We start from the raw sequence: 21,047 nt of genomic DNA, 5'->3' as shown, positions 1-21,047 counted from the left end.
CTTTTCTGTATAGTTTTATCATTTTATCTGTACTGTAATAAAAAAAAAACGTTTTCTTATTCCTATTAGAAGCAACAAATCCTTTCCATAATCTCCTGCAAATTTGACTCTTTTTTGTATTTTCTAAATCGATCGTGCTTCTCTTGTATATCCTTCATTAATTACTTTTCAGTTTTCGCTGTAGACTTACACTTGCGACTTGATATTATTGTTAACGCATATTATTTAACGAATATTTTATGTCAGAATAAAGTTCACTTCATTTTATTTCACTTTATTTTAATCGTCACGTATAATGTTTTCTTTCCGAATTGCTTCATATGATGGCAGAGTTAATTTTCGCAATATGTTTGTAAAGTTTGCTTTGCAATATATTTTCGGAAATTATTTTGTAATATCTATGCGAAGATTGCATGCGCGATATATTTTCCGGACACATATATCTATAGTTTTAGAATACTTCAAAGACTTCTTAGAAGAATTATATAAGGCACACATGCATAAATAATGTTTTATTCATAAATAATATAATATAATATAATTCGTATATATTTTATTTATATATGTTTAATTAATTATATATTTATTAGAAATTTCATATTCTTGTAATGGTATGAGCGATTATCGCAGTTTATATAACTGAAATAAAAGAGACTCTATTAGATATATAGCGCATTATACGGCTTCATCTATATCGAATTTTATTTATTTCTTACTTCGCGTGTCTTTAGTATAATCATAACCCTATAACTGCTTGCAACTGTTGCCTGATTGAGTAAAAATACGCATTAAGGTACACGGCAGAATTAGTTGATCTTAAGATATCCATTTTTTGATACTATAAGATTGTTTAATTTCTTTGATCCTATATCTGATCGAACTATTTATCCTTTTGGATATTTACGTTATATACATTATGTCAAGATCAAGAATAATGAGATACACAAGGTTTGATGCTGTTTTGCATCTGAAATAGACTTGACAAATATAACAATGTTATAACAGATGATTTAACATGTCACTGGTTTTGCGTTCTTTCTCCTGGATAACGTTGCAGGTATTTTATAATAGCATTAATCTACGTCCATCAATTTTACCTTTATAACTTTTTTATTTATATTGATTAGAATATCAACTAAAAATAATTAATAGACCAGAATTTATGAACGGAAGTAATTATTTTATTGACAAGCGAATTGATATATAATTTTGTCAAATTTAATCTTACTATAAACGATTGAAACATACTCAGATATTACTCGCTTTAATCGGTCTTCACTCCGAAAGAGTAATCGCGCAGTTTCATCCTTATATATCGGAGTTTCGATACGATCCCGAATATCATCCATTGAAAAATCCTGGTTGCGCATCCCAATGGCTCCGACGCGAATTTTACGAAGAGCGGTTCGAAGACAAAGTTCGTCGACGTTCCTCGTATGAGGAACAAATTGATCAGGATCATCCGTGGATTGAAATCAGGGCAGTTCTGGGTCATTGTACGAAAAAACGGAAAGAAGTGTAAGCAAATGCACATACAAAGTTCGCTTTAGAATCCCTAAAATAAGAGAAATGAAATAACCTACAATCTGTAATAGATAGTAATTAATATTTAAAAATTCTTTTTGTCATTATTTCTAGTGGAAAAATATTTCATCAGCCACTAATACAAAATTGCAAAAGAAAAGTGATTATTAGCATGAAGATTAATAATGTTGGAAAGGTATATTGTTAAATAATATATATATATATATGTATATTATTTTACATAAACTATTCGTAAAAACAATAATTTACAAATCTTTTAAATATAAATATAAATTCTTAATATAAATAAGTCATAATTTCTTATTTTTCTATAATTTTTCATAAATTGTAGAACGTTATTATTATATAAGATATAAACGCAAACATTATATGATATAGACAAATACGCAAGAAGAATTCGTAGTAGTAGATCATGCACTAGATCCAGTAGGGATGCGTAAAATATGGCTACGTAATCCGTTCGTCATAAAAGTTCGCCAGGAACCTCTTTTGCATTTGTACGGACTGAGATTTCAAGGCGTAAGTATGTGTATATTAATTTTTATCAATAAATTCGCAATTATATTAATTAATTGATTAATAACAACTAACAGCGAATTTAGAAAATAGATAATAATGAAATGAGATCTTAACAACACAGCATATAATTATCTGCAAATATTATATAAATTAATTATCAATCAAATTATCAATTAAATAATTATCAATTAATAAATAAGTATCAGCAATTTATTGATCAAGGTCGACAAAATAGCTCCCATTAATGCAATCTGGATTATCTATATTTGATATAGAAAATTTTATTAACTGTTGATAAACCCACATTGTTTTAAATGTACACGCATTCTTGTAATAGAAGCGTAAAAAACGTGTTTTTTACATATATATTATTTGTTTTAAACAAGATTGTTAATGCGGAAGCAAGAGAAGAGGTCATTAATAATCATCGAACAAACTTTACTGGATGTAATGATGGTGTAGACAATCCAACTTGTGGCAAAATGTTAATCAATGGCGAGCTAATACCGTTTAGTCAAGTAAGACTTATAATAAAATAGAAAAGAAATAACTACTCAAATATACAGTTATATTGGAAATCACATATATTCGAAAGTATATATAAATTTATAATTTATAAAAGAGTAGCCATACATGCATTTTAAAAGATTCTTTTATGTATTATATGCATTAAGAAAATCTTAATTGTTACGTTAAAAAATTATTCTTCAAACATCAAATTACGATATATTTTTTTACAAAAAATATAAACATGATCTCGAAATTCCATTGTCATATGTCAGCGTGCTTGGACTTTGTCCGAACCACGACGAATCATTTAATTAAAGTTTACGCAAGTTATATCTGCAGTAAGAGCCGTTTGTAACAGGATAATGTTTCACTTTCAGGGTTTCTGTTGTTCCTGCGAGGATGTAGTGGCTCAGCGCGCCGGAAGTTTCGATTCGATCGTCACCAAGTCAAACCATTATCAACAGAACGACAGTGCAGACGGGGCTCGCAACAGGTCTGAGTCGAGCACGAATTTATTTGACAATTCGAAGGCACAGCGCCAAATCGTGGCGAACAAGGAATACAGTCGTGCTGGGCTGGAGAACGGCGGTGCGCGAGGACGAGTAACGAGCCACAATATTTCCGTCGTTACTGGCTCACTTGACGAGCGGGCGTCGCCTTTTCGGAAGCATCAAGAAAAGGAACAGCTTAGAAATAATTCAATCCGTCAACCGAATCGACTGTCTCAAGGACTCCAAAGAGTAGAGAACCGAAGCAACATGCAGACACCATCGTCTATGCTGAAGAGCGTGATCTTCGATCCGATGCCAAGTAAGGGAAAAATCGAGGCTTTTATCGATACTGTGTACGAGCAAGCTATGAAGGAAAGATCTATGAAGCAATCCGTGAAGCAACAGGATAATGAGAGGAATGAGAATTTATTGGACAATTGTGACCGCGCTGGAAATTTTAGTGATCCAAAGATTAAATCTGAAGAATCAAACTCGCGAATTAATGATCGGTATTCGATCGATGGATCAGTTTCAGATTATTCTCAACATGCAAACGTGAAGTTAATTAATGCAAAAGGCGATTATAACATCAGCAAATCGGAATCTCGAATGTCCAGTCCGCAATACGTTGGTCGTTGGAGCGACGATCGATATTTGATTCACGGGTCAGTCACGGATAATCCGCAAAATGCAACCACGAAATTAATAAAGTTAAAAAGTGAAGAGAATTTTAGAAAAGTAAGCGGTAAGCAGGATAATCGCAAGTTTCTTGAGCCAGAAAAGTGCGACAGATCGGAAAACTTTTTGGAACGTGGAAATGACGAGAAAAAACCCAAAGACCGATCTTATGGCGCAATTCGATTGGGAGGTACCTTTGATTATACATCGACGTCTCTCGCAACATACTCGTCGCGAATTCCAGAAGGGAATCTTTTTTCGAGGCGAACGCAGAAGAATGCACTTCCGAACGGTGGTAACGTGTTACTTGATAACAGCAGTTTAGCTACAACCGTTGAATTTTTCGCTTCGTTTGGAATTCCATTTAGAAGCAGTGTTAATGAAAATATTAATTATGCCGCAACGCCGGCGATAGAATTGAATGGTTTCGCGAAGGATATGTTCGCGCTGTTATCGAACATCGTGATATCCGAAACGCACTCGTCGATGGAAAGTAAGGACCGAGAATTTCGAATGCCGGAGAGCATCTCGAGTAACGTTAACGCGTCGAGAAATGCATCGAGCGAATGGAGGAACTTAAGCGCAGCAGCGATTCGAAACGATAATGCGAGAGGCGAGGAAAGAAAAGCGGAAAATGCTAATGTATTGATGCGAATCTCGACCACTCCTGCTTTTACAAGATTACGAAATCTTCCTTCTCCCGCTGGAATTTCAAAGCTGGAAGAATTATCCGTACCCACCGCCGCCGCTCGTCCCGGGGATAAATCATCGACGAGAATCCTCGAATCGAGAACTTGCAGTTCGTTACTGGCGAACGAGATACAGGGATCTTCTGACGACTTTGGCAATTTATACGAGAGACAAGAATCACGCAGAATTTATAACTCGCCTGAGCAAATGCCGAAAGACGTGAACTTGAAAAACAGTTACAAATTCTGGAAGCCCCATCAGAAGTTGCGAAAGTTGAAGGACACGACAAAGTTCTACAAAGACAAGAATATCGCAGAGAACTTTAAACGTTTCGGGAAGTCTTCATCAAACCGCGAATTGATATCGAAACGTGCATTGTCGGACTTTAAACGCGACAGATTTCAGAATGGACTATCGAAACGCGAGAAACGCTTTCAAAGACGTCTTCGAAGGCACCTTCGAACCGGAAAGAAAATTTTTAATTCTACTCAAAGAGATGAATTAAATAACGAAGATTCGCATCGCAAAACTCAAGGTTTTATAAATTACCATGTTCGATCTCAGGTGGCACATCCCAAATGCAAAATATCGGAAAATAAAAGGAACGGAAATTCGACGAAACAAGTGATATTGGAGCCTGGGCAGTCTTATAGAAAAGTCCAGTCCGAGGAGAACGATAATCCATTCATTTTTGGCAACGAGGGCGGTAAAGAGAGCAACATCGATAAGCGGATCGAGGACAGATTCGTGCAAATAAGCAATGTCTTGAAAGAAGACTCTCCTGAAACAAGAATTATTCATACTCCGGAAAGTTTCCAAGCAGTTGCGAAGAAGAAAAATGAACAGACTGACATCCCTAAAATTCGCGATGGACTAAACGACGATTCGTTTTTGCAAGGAGCAGACAAATTCAACGAATCATCGGTTACTCGAGACGATGAAGTAACACGCGAGTATTCTGCGGAGTTAATTGATACACAGCGATCGGCCATGGACGATGACTTTCTCACAGAGTCTACGATGACGAGCGACGAAGTGATCACAGTCTCGACAACAATTACATGGAGAAACAACTATGGAGAATTCGCCTTTCATGAACTGGAGGGAAGGCTATCCGACACCATTATCGGTCCTTTCCTGTCATCGCCGATCATGAGAAAGCCTGGACACCGTGACTTGAAGAAGATAAACTCTACTAAATCGATAAATCCAATTTATCAAACTGTCCACACAAAGAAGCGGACGGGATTCCTCACGCAGGAACTTCTGTCGACGACTACACGTGGCGGAAACACTAATGACTATTCCGAAATCACCGGCGGTCCACTTGGAGCATTATCCAGCAGCTGGACGAGTTCCAAGCAGGCGACAACGTCTCCCGGAGTGCTGAACAATCGAAGCGAGAGCGAGCGAGACGAAGCGGAGAACGCGAAATTCCTGGAGTTTAATAACAACTCTTTGCGGATGATTGCTGGCAATTCCGCGCAGCCTCGAGCTCCACCGATCGCGCCGGGACTCTCATTACGTGGCTCGGTTACTGAACCGAGAGCTTCGCCGAGAAACGAGGAAGGAGAACCAGCTCGTTATATCGAGGATCCACTTGCGGAAAATTTGAGAGATGTCCAGGCGAGGAAGTCTTCGATGGGGTCCCAAGAGAAGGACGAGATTGCCAAGCTGGTGGATCGGATCGTGAGGCAGTACGCGGCGTACACGCCTATCATGCCAGGCATGCCGACCTTCGATGAGATCACGGAACCGGAAACGTTGCCGCCCGAAGCGGAGACAACTGCCACCCAGCTCATGAGTATCACGACTCTGGCGACCACCACCAGAATCACGGATAAGGTCTTCCGGCCATCGATACGTCCCCTGGTAACAACGCCACTTCCGGGAGAGATACACGACGAGATACGAGATGAGACCACCTTTATCGAGGAAACAGAGAGAGAGGCGACAACGGCGAATCGAAAGACGACTACTGCTAAATGGACATTTCAAGCTGGAAGATCCGAGGCGAAATCCGCATTGTCGGGAAAAGCGCAGAGAGTTTACAACAAAACTGAAAAGAGCGGAAAACCAAAGCAAAAGATTACCTGTCGCATTACCAATTCGAGCACGAAGCTTTCGGATGCTGAAGGGGAGACCGAGGTTCATCCTTGGTATCGCACAACGGAAATGCAACAGATAATCGCAGCGAACAGATCTAAGCCTGCCCGGAAGACCAAAGAGAAAAAGAGAAAACAGCACTATGAATCAAAGATAGAATATTTCGGAGACTCTACTTCCTCGGATTGGTCTTCGTCGACAATAGCTTCTTCCAGCGTCATGAATGAAGCTGCACAGACGAGAAGCAAGAGAGCAGACTTCATCCGCGAATCGGGCGATCGTAGCTCTTCGGTCTTCTGCGATTACGAAGGAGGAGATGAAGAGGATCGGCGAAGTGGAAGAACGGCTACGAATAAAAGCGAAGAATCTCCGGATATGGTGAAGCCGAATGGATTACGTCCCGAAATTGAAAAAAGATTAGCTGGCGAATTGGATTATCCGGCGATCCGGGAATCCTCTCGACGTAGCTGCGAAAGCGAGGAACGGACACAAGAGCATAATGTTGCTCTTGAAAATATTGTAGCACGCGATGTCGGACTTCGTACCGTTAACGACGACCAGCGGGAGAACGAGCAAGACACGCAAGGAAGCCTAAAGAATTTTACCTCTTTGAACCTACATTACGCGAAAGATGACGCTATTAGTAAATTGAACGAGGACCTCTCTCCAGCAAATCGTCGTAAAGTCATCTCAGCATTTATCGATATTCCGTCTCGAGACCTAGCGTTGCGGAAGGATCTCTCCGGATCGATGTACGAAAGGATAGAAATAGATCGGAGAATGGAGGCAGATGTGAAGAAGCACGCCTTCGGCGAGCGAGTGGCGGCCGAGATCGACAAGATCGTGGCGATGCGGAAAATCGCGGTGAACTTATCGGGGAACGCAAGAACCGCAAGCGCGAATGCGGATAATTCAACATATCGTCCTGCGGAACCGCGAGAAGAGCCGGCGACGAGCAGGATATTGCTAGATTGCGTAAAAAGTCCCGTGGACCAAGACAAAGGTCGTAAAGTGGAGACTGTCATTCGCGGTGCGAAATTGATGACTGCGAACGATTTCGACGTCGCGGCTAAAAGTGTCGACGAAACGATCTCGCCGTTGTTCGTCGCCGCAAAACAGCCAGGACGCAAGGACGCAAAGAAGATTAATGAAAATCCCATGGACGTTCCAGTGCATCGTGTTTCCAGTGGAAAGAAATACTTTCGACGTCCTCGAGGCAACGTGCGCGACATCATCCGCAGAATAATCGGTAAACTCTACCGAGGGAAGTCATCATCGGCTTCGGTCGAGACGGGTATCGGTAAAAGTATCGTGAGAAGTGAGAAAGGCGTCGACCGATCGCCGCTGGATTGGCATCGATCGGGTAGGCGGTTATTGTCGAGCGGAGAATCCAGCTATGTCGAGGACGCCAATGATGAATATTACGAAGATGATGAAAGCGAGAACAACTCGGTGAGCGATAATAAAGCCATTGCCAGGAGCGAGAACTTATCGGGCTCTACGAATCAACCTGGCCTTTATGAGAATCGAGATCGGCGGAAATTGGCGGTCAAGACGCAGCGATTGGTAGGCGAAAACATCGATGCTGTAGGAACTATGATGCCGCAGGAACAAATAATCGCGGTTCGCGATACTGAGATGATCCCCAATGACGTACAGGCGGTTAGCGAAGGAACAATTTCAAGGTTACTAATATATGGAATATATTAGTAGTAATATGGATATAACTTTTATCAAAATACTTATATTATAAACTTTTTAATAATTGTTTGATATTATTTAATTCTAAAATTATTAGAAAGCAATGTATTAATTATAAATTTCTTTAATTAAAAAATTAAATTAGTTTAAATAGTACAAATTTAATAAAGACAAAATATATATTATTATACAGGGTGAGGCACCTAAAACAGGCCACCTGAATATCTCGGCTGTTATTGGTGATAGAAAAAAATGTGTCAGACCAAACTTATATGGTTTCGAGGGACACATAATTTGTTCTAAATAGTGTTTTATTAGGTGGACGCGTAGAGGTAATATGAAGGTCAACTTCGTTTTTTTAAATAATATGATGTTTTTTTACGTAAAATCTAGTAGAGCGTTTGAAGATGCGCACATTGATCTACGGGTCAAAATCATTCAAGGTCACTGAAGGCCAACTGCAAGGGAAAATAATTTACTTTAGGCAATAGCCTAGAGTTCTCTGCTATTAAAAATACTGTAAACTCAGAAATGAAAAAGTTCTAGTCCTTAGAAATTTTTTCTTTTTCCACGAAGTTCCGAGTTGTTGTTATCATTATTTCTTATATTGCCTAGAGTTAGAACTCTAGACGTTAGAAATGTTTTCTTTTCCGAGAAGTTCTGAGTTGATGATATCATTATTTTTTATATTGCTTAGAGTTCTCTGCTATTGAAAATACCGTAAACTCAGAAATGAAAAAGTTCTAGCACTTAGAAATTTTAGCCTTCAGCGACCTTAAATGATTTTGACCCGTAGATCAATGTGCGCATCTTCAAACGCTCTACTAGATGGTACGTAAAAAAACATATCATACCATTTAAAAAAACGACGTTGACCTTCATATGACCTCTACGCGTCCACCTAATAAAAAACTATTTAGAACAAATTATGTGTCCCTCGAAACCATGCAAGTTTGGTCTGACACATTTTTTTCTATCACCAATAACATCCGAGATATTCAGGTGGCCTGTTTTAGGTGCCTCACCCTGTGTTATATATATGTTATATACATTTACATATACACTTACTAATTTACATGTGTGTTATCACTTATTACAATAGTAATTATAGAAATGACGAAAAGAAAATTATGAACAAGGACTCTGAGAGAAGATTACATGATATTGATCCTGTTCTCGAGTCGATTAATACGGCAAGATTTAACAATGATAATATATTAGAAACTTCTGCCGAAGAAGAAAAATCTGCTGCCGGAAGTGCTGCCAATAATAATATCTCAGTACAGAAGAAAAGTTTTGATGGCCCCGATAATGGTTTAAGAATTTCTCAAACTTATGAAGAAGTTGACGAAGAGCCACTTTCGTTTCGCGAGGAAATAAACGAAGATAATTTAAAAGATGAATCTTTTTACGAAGCTCAATCCACCACAGCATACAATACGAGAGGGCTTACGAACTATTCTATTGATCAAGATATGTTGAGCACTGCACCAATATTTCGCAACGTTGATTCTTCTCAAACTTCCACAACGTCAAAAAACGAAGGAAGCATAAAAATTTCGCTCAGTGGAAGGATTCAAGTGAACGGTGGTTCCAATCAAACGCCAATGCTCATAAGTTTTGACGCCATTCCCGAGGAGGCTTCGGTACCTCGATCTTCAGTCTCTGCAGACTATCCAAACGTCATGGTGGTGGTCGAAACAACCGTCATCAATCTCCCTCTTAATGATTCAAATGTGGAATCCACGTTTAATCTCTCAACCATGAGCGACCGTGTACATGACGAAACGAGTGATTCATTAGGCGCGATATGGGATGAAAGCCGAGAGGTAAGCGAGGAGGTCGGCAAGGCAAATGCGAATGGGGTCGCGATAAAGTCTCGCGAAAAGTTTTTCGATTTGGCGCGAAGAAACGAGGAGATGAAACGGAAGACGGCGAAAGAAGTTTCCCCTCGAATCGAGAAGAGATTGGACAGGGATAACATGAACTCGAGAACGGCTAAGCAGATCTTTTTAACGGACTACTCGAGACCGCTGATCGCACCAAGTGGTAGGATGGACAAGGTGAGTGCTGGAAGAACGATTTCCGAGCGAACCGATGATCCCGAAATGCCAGGAAGACAAATGAAGTTTTCGCAGAATTCGCAGAAAGATGAATTAAATTTTTCTTCATCTGCGAATTCGGTGCGTTTCCCAGACATTCTGGGGTCTGTCCTGGTTAACAATGGCAGTCTAAAACATCAAGTAATTAAAGGATCTCACTGTCGAATCGGCGCTCCTTCGATCGCAGCGAATCAGTCCGACTCAAAGACCGATCGATCGAATAAAACTACTCTTCACATTATACCGCTGGTCAAAATCGAAAAGCCGAGCACTGGTCTTGTGACGGATGAGAGTAATGAGGCAAAGTGCTGTCCTGAGGACTCACGAAATGCTTTTGGTGGGTGCTACAGAATGCCGACGACCATACAGAAACTTCCTGAGACGACCAAGCTGATTTCGCACGAGTCGGGAACTACAAGCAATTATCGCACGAGCGATCCTCTTACAGCTTTTCAGCCTGGAGACCGCGATACGACTGAAAGAGACTGGAATACGAAAACTATGAAATCCTCGCCATCCACGAAATTGAAAGACACTTTCACAACGAATAAGACGCTGCCTTCCGAGGCACCATGTAAGTGCAATGATAAATCGGTCAATGCGATTCGCGTGAGAAACATGATGGCCATTGTGAGGTTTATGATGAAGCTGCTGAGGATCACGGAAGATGAAGAGCCTTCTTGCCATAGTGCTCAGGTCGGAGAGACGATGATTCGCGTAAACGATATTGTTGTTAACACCTCGAGTGGCGATAATGTTGGAAAACAGAGAAGCACTACCGATAAAATGACGATAACGTCGGAGAGGGTGAAGCAGGATCTCACGACCATTGAGCGGCGGTCGACAATCACGGAAAGAATCCATGAGGAATCGTTGCCTTTAGATGACAGTACTTTTGAGTCCTTTACTGAAGCACCGGCTCATTCAGCGACGTCCACCTTGCCGATCTCCTCCAGCGAGGTGTTCAAGGACGAGAAGTTATTCACGTTCTTTAAAACTTCTACAGAAAGAGAAGTTTACGCCTCCACTTTATCGAGCACGACTTCCTCACCAACGCCGAAGTCCTTTCTATTTTACGAGCCTGAACGAAAGTCGTTTCACGAAGACGCGTCTCGGAAAAATGTAAGCGTCGAACTAACGGGTGTGAAACAAAATTCAAATGTTTCCTTTAACGATTCAAAGAAGGATTCGGAGATACGGAAATTTCCATTGGACAGTAGCCAAAGAAATTCGTCTTCGTCGACGCAGAATCAGAATCGAAGTTCCGTCGATCGCCTTCGCGCTGGTAAACAAGAAATTGCTTTCACGACAAATTCGAAGAAGGATAACATTGAGCCAGGATCTTCCGCGGGATATTTGGCGAGGAACAAAAGCAGCGGATTTCGTTGGTCGAAATTGGCCGATGTTGCTAGCAACGATTCCATCAGACCGATGTTTTCGCGTGATACCGCTGTCTCGCGAGATGTTTTATTAGACGGAATCGGTGCCATAAGAGGAGACACATCCAACCGCGTGAAGTCGAAGGAGGCTAGGAAGGCGAAGGTATCAGATCGGCGTGTCAAGAGGACGAAATTGCTTAACAGTTCCGCGAGAAGGGGTTCTTCGGAAGATTGGATCGCGAGACGCCGGGCAGCCACGCGGCAACTGCCAGTCGATAAGAAACGCCGGGAATCTCGTGAAGTACCAGGCGGAACTGCAGCGCTGGAAAAAGTCGTATTTCGACGTGTCCGCGACAAGATTAACCGTCCTCCTGACCCAAATCTCGGCATCGGTGCGGATGATTCGTTTAAGATCGACGTACATGCCGGAAGTAATCCTGCGGCAAAACGTTTGACGGATAATACTTTATCCAACGTCAGCAGAGGATTAAGCTCGTCAGAAAGAGCAGACTCCCTCGAGGAAACAAGCGCGATTCGACATTCGCCAATTTTTTCTCTTGCTGATAATGTTCGCATTTCTAGAAGCGGCAAAGGAATCATGAACAAACCTATGAGGTATGCCATAGAACTAAATTAAATTCTAATTGTAAGAGAGTATTTAAAATATCTATTTACTTTAATTTGGTTAAATTTAATTATATTTAAAATATTTATTTTTTACTTTTTTAATCTTTTAATTCATACATTTTATGTATTATACAATAGAAGTTTTAGGGGAAGCTAGTTTTTTGAACAAATATTCAGTTGAGAAAAAGCTTTTACGTTTCACGATAGAATATTCTATGTCATTAGTTTTATTATTTTCATATAAAGAAATTTCATAATCTTACGTTATCTCTTAGCGTTGCAAACAAGAAACGAGATGTCAAGCATCGAGAAGTCGGTCATCGAGATTTCCGGAAAGGCAGTCGCGTATTTAAGAAGCGGCAAAAGGATGTGAATCCAACGCAGAAGAAGATAAAGTGGCGGAAGAGAAAGAAGAAAAAGATGAAAGGTGGTCAACGAGCGAAGGATATCTTACAGAGAGGAAACCAGCGGCACTTCAAGAGACGCTTACTAATGATGCTTCTTGAACCCGACTTGGAATATGACGTCGATGACTGGACGGGACGTTACATCGCTGAGGATGTTCGGGAGTCTGTGAAAGGAAACGCGAAAGGGCGCGAAGACGGAAGTCGAATAGTCGCCGAATCGAAAGTCGACTCCAACAGGGCACAAATCCGGGGTGGCCAGGATTGCACGGATCGCAGACACCCACCGAATGTCGATATGGTCAAATATCTGGAGTCCGCGCATTGTTTGCGCTTTAGTGATTTATGGTAGGTCATCATAAATTTAAGGAGATCTCTCGTGGTTGAACGTAAATCCGTGACATGCCGAATGTTACATTTACTCTGCCGAAAACACAGAAAACTCAACTTTGGGCGTTTACCAATCCGCTGAACTAAAGTTAATAAATTTATAATTGATAAAGCAAATTGTAATAAAAGTGGAATGTAATATACTGGAAAAAATACATGTATACATTTTTACATAGAAACTATAAAATTAATTGCATTTTTTGCAGAATTTGCATCAATTCATTGATTGAAATAACGTTCTAACGAATAATAGACAATTTTTGCATTGTTTATTATAATATGTATCAATAACATTGTTTGAATCAATCGTTTATTTAAATCAATAGCTTATTTAAAAAAGACAGGCAATTATACAATGGAGTGGCATGGAGACCACAGACAATACTTTAATAAAATAGTAAAATGGATTTAGATTCTGTAGTTTCTGTTTTACGCTCGATGTTATAAACGATAACGATTGTAGATTCTGGGCACAATGAAAGCAAATATGAGTGCTTTGTTTCTCGCCCTCAATGGTTTCTGTAGTTGATTGACATGTTGCAAAATTAATTAACAGATAAAAATAGATACATAAGGTACGCCGATTTATGTTTGACAAAATATCAAAATGTTTCAAAATTTCCTGTACTCGATCAAATGAACTTTCACAATCTTTTCATCAGTTATTTATCAATTATAAGTTCCTTATCGCTTTAAAACATTCTTTGTTAAAAATTTTTAAGAAAAAAATTCCTTAGGTATTCCGTGTATCAATTGGAAAACCCCATCGTCGAGCACACGGTGCATCTTCAGGTTTACGAAAAACGCGTTTTAGCTAATGGATCGACCTACTGGGCGAGTCTCACCGGAGACTCCGTAGTCAGGTGAGAGTCTCGCGGTTAACATGCATCCGAGTATTCGTAACGGCCTGATAAACTTCACGCTAGACAGGTCGTTTATGCCATTAGATTGGGCACGTTCAACAGGCACCACAGAGACAGCAAAGGTACGATCACTTTCGCCTACAAGGAAGTGAAAACGCCAGGACGGGAAGAGGAAGAGAGGGAAGCCCCTAATTTGGACGTCGCTCGCGATCGTCTTTTGGTACCATCGTCGGTGACATCAAAAGGTTCCGGGTATCCTGCCGAAGGTATCGATCCCCGAGTATTTCAACCGTCTCTCTTAAAATTGTGATCAGCGAGATACAAGCTTTTAATTAACAAATTAGGAAGCTGTACATGCAAAACGGAGCAAATAATTATTTATGTGATACCCAAAGAGATATTCAATGATTCAGTCTTATTTATGATAAAGAACAAATTTATGTATTTGCAGATTCCTAAGATTTAGAATATGTGAAAAAAACTGCAACACAGAAATTCAAAAATTCAAAATTGTTTCTTGTTCGAAATTTAATTGGATAAATTTAATTGGATCCGAAGAAAAATGTCAAACAAGTTACATGAAATTAAATTACGTACTGTTTTATCTTTTACTTCTCGTAAAACTTTATATAATATAAAAATTTTAAAAATATCTGATATTAAAAGACGATTCGCGATTATCTGTAATCTCAGTAATCTAATCTCGCTAATGCATTACTCGCTAATGATTTACGAATATGTTTCCAAGCCGAGAGCTTGCATAATAAATCTAATGGAAGACGATTTAATAAAATGACGTTATCTCGCGTTTCAATGTAGGCGAATCGGAGGAGTATCTCGTGGTACCGGCGAGTAGCATCAACGTGAATGGAAACGAATGCGACAAAGCGGGCGTGGGATTCGCAGCATTCGCGAGGCAACCGGACCGGTGCGGACGTGTCAGGGGAACCTGTTTGAAAAATCAGCCCCTGGCCTACCGTAAGCACGACATGGTACGTATGGCAGGTGCAATAAATGAAACAACACTGGAAATAGCCTGTCCTCGCGTGGCCACGGGCATCGCGCTGCTTCATGTATAAACGAAGTTGCCTCTTTCGAACACGATGAGCACACTACGCGAAAGAGATTACTTCTTGCGATTTTCTCTTGAATGTTTCGAGCAAGTACGAGCATCCTTTTGTTACACGCGTTGACAAGTTGACACTCATTGTCAGTGTATGTTATGTTTTACACAAAGTTTTACAAAAAGATCTGCATTATCAACACATGCACTATCGAAACGTGATCATATCCATACATTTCCCACACTGAGGAAAATATTTTGATTGTACCAACAACACGTATATGATAGAATTTGATTAAATTAAACAGAATTTTTAGTTATCACGATAGGACGGACTGAATATTTTATAATTAGAACGTTTGATAGAGTGTACTATAATCTGATAATTTCTAAAGGAATTCTGAGTCGTCCATTTTCCAACAGACAGACTGGTTGAACCTACCAGATTTCTAATTAATCCAACCAGATTTTTTTTCAGTGCGATCTTGTCTTTTTGTCCATTAACGCATTCTTCTACAGCACATTCCTTTTTCCGCGTGCGGATTTTTGTTTCTTTCAAAGAAACATGTGCGAAAAATGCATACCGCGCGAAAAAACCGCATGCGGAACGCACGCGGAAAACGCATGAGAGACGCTTTAAGTGCGCTGGCTCGCTCTGTGTCATATGATTCATCACGCACGAATTTAATACTTACACCCAGTAAAATGCTGGGAGAGGAGATTTGTTCCGGCGACGGGAACTGACAGTCGCATACAAATTGTTCGTCGGCAGAGGGACAGCGCGCGGATTTTTGCACGTCGACTCTGCGATACGCGAGACGAGGAATTCGTACCGTTTCGTTTGGCAAAATAACGTGTTTGTTTCGCGTTCATAAATGCCCGCAGCGATAGCTTGACATCGTGCCCGCTGTTACATTACGAATTATTGCACTGCGGAACCAGCGTTTCCTTTTTAAATCAAGTAAATGCGGGATGATTTTATTCTATTGCGCGTCCAACAGTTTTAACGCATAAATGCGAATCTTCAAGATTTTTCGAAATTTAAATTTTAGTCAAAGAATTTAATTCCCTTTCGAATATATTCATTTGAAGGAGAACTAATACTTCAAATCAACTAAATGGTTTAAAAAAAGCTTATAAATATAATTACTCACTAATTAAATCTGCATGCATAAAAATTGCGCTTTCAGCAGAGTTTCGATTTTATTTCGGTATTAACAATTGCGAAAGTGTTTGGCGATTTCTTTGTCGAGGAAGAGCGAGATCTAGAACAAGTGATTAGGTCTCGCTGGCGCACTATTTAGGCGTGTGCGCGAACTGCAACATGTCATCGCGAGGTTTATCAGCGAACACAAATGTATGCCGGAAACCACTTCTCTATCCCTGCGAACATTTCCGTGTGTCGGCTGTCGAAGGTCGGGTCGCTGTTCGATCTAGTGTCACGTGTTGACAGGAAGCTCGCGCGGCCGGGCGACCTGGTTGCTACTTCTTGAGCAATTTCGCATCCGTGCCGAGCGAGCCCATCAAGTACAGCGCGAACGGAAGCGGAAGCCGCGAGTTCCTTGCTCTGGAGTACCATTCGCCGCACGTGTCTGCGATCGACATCGAAGTCAGGGCGGGTTACAATGCCGCGCTTGCAGAAGGGTGAGTCTCGACAACGATACCTATCTACGTATCTGGCGGCAAAGCTGAAATTACCTCTATTAGTTGGTTCGCTTACACTTTGCGCGTTAATCGCTCAAATTACTCCAAACTACTTAAAGTTGGCTATTAGCAATTTGTCTGTAAAAGCACCCTTTTCGACATTCTGATCATTGCATAGAAAATGTACCACCATTAAGACAGTAATTTTGATTACTTAAACATGTTGAGATTAGAACGAAATATATGTAATGGTGAAATTAAGTAAATAAGTAGAGATTATAAATTTTATTCTGTTAACCTCTTTTTATCTTGTCTTTGTTTAAAAGATTAAAAATTTTAGATCCTCAGGTTGCATCAGTAAAGTGCATGTGAATAACACGATACCCGATCACACTGTAATGAGGGTCGTGCTGATCAATACAGGACTGACTTTAGCATCTTATCGATTAGAAATTGTAAACTGTCCCAATGGCCTTCCAGAATCTTGGGTGAATGCTACATTTCCTGAAAAAATAATTCAACCTCGACAGAAACAAGCAGTAAGCTTGGATCTCTACGGCGAATTATCTATAAACGAATTTTACTGTTCTGGTAAATTTAATAACTAAATCAATAAATTATATACATATACATAATATAAATAAATCAATAGAAAATTTTGATCAGTTTAGAAACTTATCTTTAAATAATGTTTAGTATTGATCTCCTTTCTTGTTGCAAAAATTTTCTTTATAATTCTGACAGATAATGAAATAATTTATTTGGTTTCGTGTGAATGATCGAATTATCAAATACTGCATGAATGTTGTCATCATAATATGCGAAATATACGCACAGGATTATGCGTGTACGAGCAAAAGTTGTGTGGATGCGTTTGCAGTGCGATTGCTGAACCACCTCGGAGAACCGGTGGCCACCAGGAAGATAAAGATACGAAAAATGGATCGTTGCTCCTGCGTTTTGCATTGCTTATGCGTATGCGTAGGCGATGTACATGGCAGGACTTGCCAACCGATGTTGCCTGAGCTTTATCACGACACTGGATGTCGCGGTTTTTTTCCAACAGCCTCTCATGACATTTTTTCACACATAACCGTAGATGTGCTGCTCTTCATCGCGTTGCTAATATTGCTCCTAATTTTTATGGGTTAGTAATCGACATAATCATCCTCATCAATGACTTAATCGTTCTAATATTTAGATTCATCACTGTTAATATTTGATGAATTAACACCTTGTACTTACGATAGTGTCATAAATATGGAAATACGTTTCTTCTAGGTTTTCTTAAATGGTTGATTGGCCTGTACATACCAGTGGTGAGCCGTTGGGGTTTAGATTTTTTGCTAGGAAACAGGAGAATGTCGGAGTACTACGAGCGAGAGTTAAAATACAAGTGCGTGGTGACGGATGAGGACGGTGCACCGGTGCATCCGGATACGCAGAAGAGGACTGTCAGGATATGTAGCAGGTGAGAACGCAGTAAGTAAATATGCACGCGTGAGACAACACGGTAGAACGACGAGTGTGTTCTTCAGGAAAGTGGAATTCTTCTTGAACGCGATATTCTTCCTGATTTTTCCGCTCGCGGTTTGCTGCTATCGTCTCAAGAAGTCCTTCCGACCAGCCCGAAAACGTTGTTGCTCGGCTGAATCTAAAGTAAAAGGACCTTTTTCCAATTTTTATATGTATTTATGGGTGGGTTTTCTGATACAAAGAATCTCCTCTTTTTTCTTATGTAATATTGCCTGTCGCCTAGATTAGTTTGACGAGCACTTGCACCGAGCGTCCGAGAACAATCTGCGTGAGCATTTATGGTCAAGATAGCCAAGGATCGAAGATGGAAGCTGAAGACACTAAGTACGTTATGGACGAGCTAAAGAAATCTGAAGAATCGTTACGCAGTCATAGTAGAAATAAAGTAAGTGGCAGTAATAAAAAAGCAGATAACAGTAATAAAGACGAGGAATAATGTAGATGATAAATCTCGGTGATAAAGTTTTTAAATAAGTTAAAGCTTTTGTATGTTAGAAATAATGTAGCAAACGTAGTTTCTAGCACAACTTTTCTTCGCAAAGAAAATACCCGAGATATCTCGCTCTGAAAAATATTTGAACGTTTGGAACAGTACAAAACAAGTATACGTATTGTACAAATATTTTATTATTCTACTCTGTTATTCGACTATTTTATTCTACTATTCTGCTTATCACTACTATAATATTTTACTATTCCACGTTTTATTAAATTGACATTGAAAAAGCATAAGATTTGCCAATGATAATTAATACTTGTTAAAACATCGGGCATTACATTGATCTATTTAATATTGCAATTAATTGTTAATCCATAATAATATTATAAATTCTTTTTCGTGTCCGAAGTATGAATTTTACGTAAAAATAATAGCATTATCTGGAATTAAGGAGAATCTATCATACATAGGAATCCAATTTATCGTCACGTTCTGAGACTAAAACGTATGTGTATACGTAGAGAGAGCGGAGAGATTAGAATGCAGAGAGATTAGAGTCTCGGATACGTGTAAAATATAGGAAGAACGTAAACGCGAAAACGCGTCCGCGCGAGCGTACGAACGGCACAGTACGTGATTCTAAAATGGCGAATGGAGAACGACGATTGGCCCGATAAAAGCGATATATCATTCGTATACGCGTAATCCACCATTCATCATGAATGCGACAATAAAATAGATGTTACTTGTCGCAAACTGTCGTTGAAATTTTGAGGAAACTAAAAGCACTTCTACTGTGCTCATTTTTAGTATTTTTTTTCATTCTTGAATGCGAGCAGGTATTTTTGGAACTACTATTCTTTGCAAGCGTTCCGCGTTATTTATCGAGATGGACGGAGACACGACACGAATGATACCGTTGTTATTCTTTCAGAGAAACCGCTGCACAAAAAGATACCGTTCGCGCAATTAACATTGCTCGGAGGCACGGAATGAGCTTGACGTAATGGCCACGAGAAGAGTTTTAAGAATCACCTTTGGAGATCCAACAACATCCAACATGTGTTTAAGATATCTTTGTAGTTGCCGCTAATAACGATGTTGTAATGTACGGAATATTATAGTTAATAAATGTAATGAAATGATTATTCATTTATTTTATAATATCAAACGTGACTTGTTTAATTAATATAAAATTTACTTTCAGAAAATGAACTGAAATTTAATATTATGGTAATATTTTTCTGATTATATACATTACCGTAATTATTATGACGTACATTGTATAGCGACTCGTCAGCTTTTAATTTCGCACGTATCAACTAACTGCTCTTTATAATGAAAAATACAATTCAGTGTAGCCGTGGGGTGGCAGAGCGAGGAGGAGAGGGTGGGTACGAGGAGAGAGTTATGCGCAATGCGGTTGTGCCGCGAGACTCGGAGAATTTGTGACCGCTTCCGGCGGATATCTACGGCGCGGGTGGGTGTATCCCGGGTCTAACCCATTTTTTCGTTGAGTACTATTTATGTACACCATCTGGATGTAAATATTCATGCGGAACCCCCTGCGCATTTACCATGCATTGCGCTCCTAGCCACGGCGAATCGAAATAAATGTCCGTCTCGCGGACTGAAATTTCAGCCGCGAGATGCGCGCTCGCCGAACGATTCTTCATTCTTCGATCGGACCAACCGATTTCTTCCAGTGTTTTATTCGCCTTTTCTATAGTTCTGTACATCGAAATTGCGTTATTGTAACTCACGTTTGCCTGCCTTTGAGATTGACTTTGTCGACTCTTAACCCATGCCTTAACACATGACCTCGTCTCGAAGACTTGCACAAACGGACGTAACAGTGCAATGATTTCACAAAGATAATAAAAATTGCTTTGAATATTAGAGAATACTATATCAAACATTAGATAACAGAAAAAGCTTTATCAAATATGAAAAATAAAAATTATACATATATTCTACGCACATTATACTTTGCCCATTCAATTTTTAATAATCAAAGAAGCAGTCCGAAAATGGATATCTGTGAAAGTGGAGATACGCCATTCGTAGGGAATAATTGCACTTTAGATTGCGGTGAGTGGTGTCTCGCACTGTAGGCTTAATTTATAGTATTCACTTAACGCGTTGACAGTCGTACGTGACGGACACCAGACATCGTCGATCCGCGGACGACAGTTGGCTCGCTTCCCGGCCAGGATTTCATATAAAATCTCGTGTGCTCTTCATACAGCACAACCACGGCACAAAGCGTATGCAAATGTACACACCTGCGCCCCTTCGGCCGACTTCCGCGTGTCTGTGTATGGCGGCGCGGAGAGAGGCTGCTCTTTCGCCATTGTAAT

At 39.9% G+C, this 21,047-nt stretch overlaps 1 protein-coding gene across 1 annotated transcript; it reads left to right on the top strand.

Moving 5' to 3' along the window:
• The first annotated feature begins 9,292 nt into the window (after positions 1-9,292).
• On the top strand, positions 9,293-19,858 carry LOC105282402. Its single transcript, XM_011344343.3, has 12 exons — positions 9,293-12,336; positions 12,624-13,100; positions 13,880-14,005; positions 14,090-14,271; positions 14,825-14,997; positions 16,522-16,712; positions 17,053-17,303; positions 17,593-17,859; positions 17,994-18,183; positions 18,251-18,371; positions 18,472-18,633; positions 19,622-19,858. Exons 1-12 carry the CDS (start codon positions 9,317-9,319, stop codon positions 19,658-19,660), a joined length of 5,199 nt encoding a protein of 1,732 aa, XP_011342645.3. The 5' UTR covers positions 9,293-9,316; the 3' UTR covers positions 19,661-19,858.
• Positions 19,859-21,047: the final 1,189 nt, after the last annotated feature.

Source organism: Ooceraea biroi, chromosome 7 (genome assembly GCF_003672135.1).
Source record: "Ooceraea biroi isolate clonal line C1 chromosome 7, Obir_v5.4, whole genome shotgun sequence".
Classification (NCBI taxonomy): Eukaryota; Metazoa; Arthropoda; class Insecta; order Hymenoptera; family Formicidae; genus Ooceraea; species Ooceraea biroi.
This window is presented reverse-complemented; position numbering and strand designations above follow the sequence as displayed.

Excerpts from the sequence above, each read along its gene's own strand:
- LOC105282402 (XM_011344343.3), top strand. The coding sequence starts at position 9,317 with ATGTGTGTTATCACTTATTACAATAGTAATTATAGAAATGACGAAAAG. Across the intron at positions 16,713-17,052 it reads AATGCCGCGCTTGCAGAAGG|ATCCTCAGGTTGCATCAGTA; the intron begins GTGAGTCTCGAC and ends TAAAAATTTTAG. Across the intron at positions 17,860-17,993 it reads ATTGCTCCTAATTTTTATGG|GTTTTCTTAAATGGTTGATT; the intron begins GTTAGTAATCGA and ends CGTTTCTTCTAG.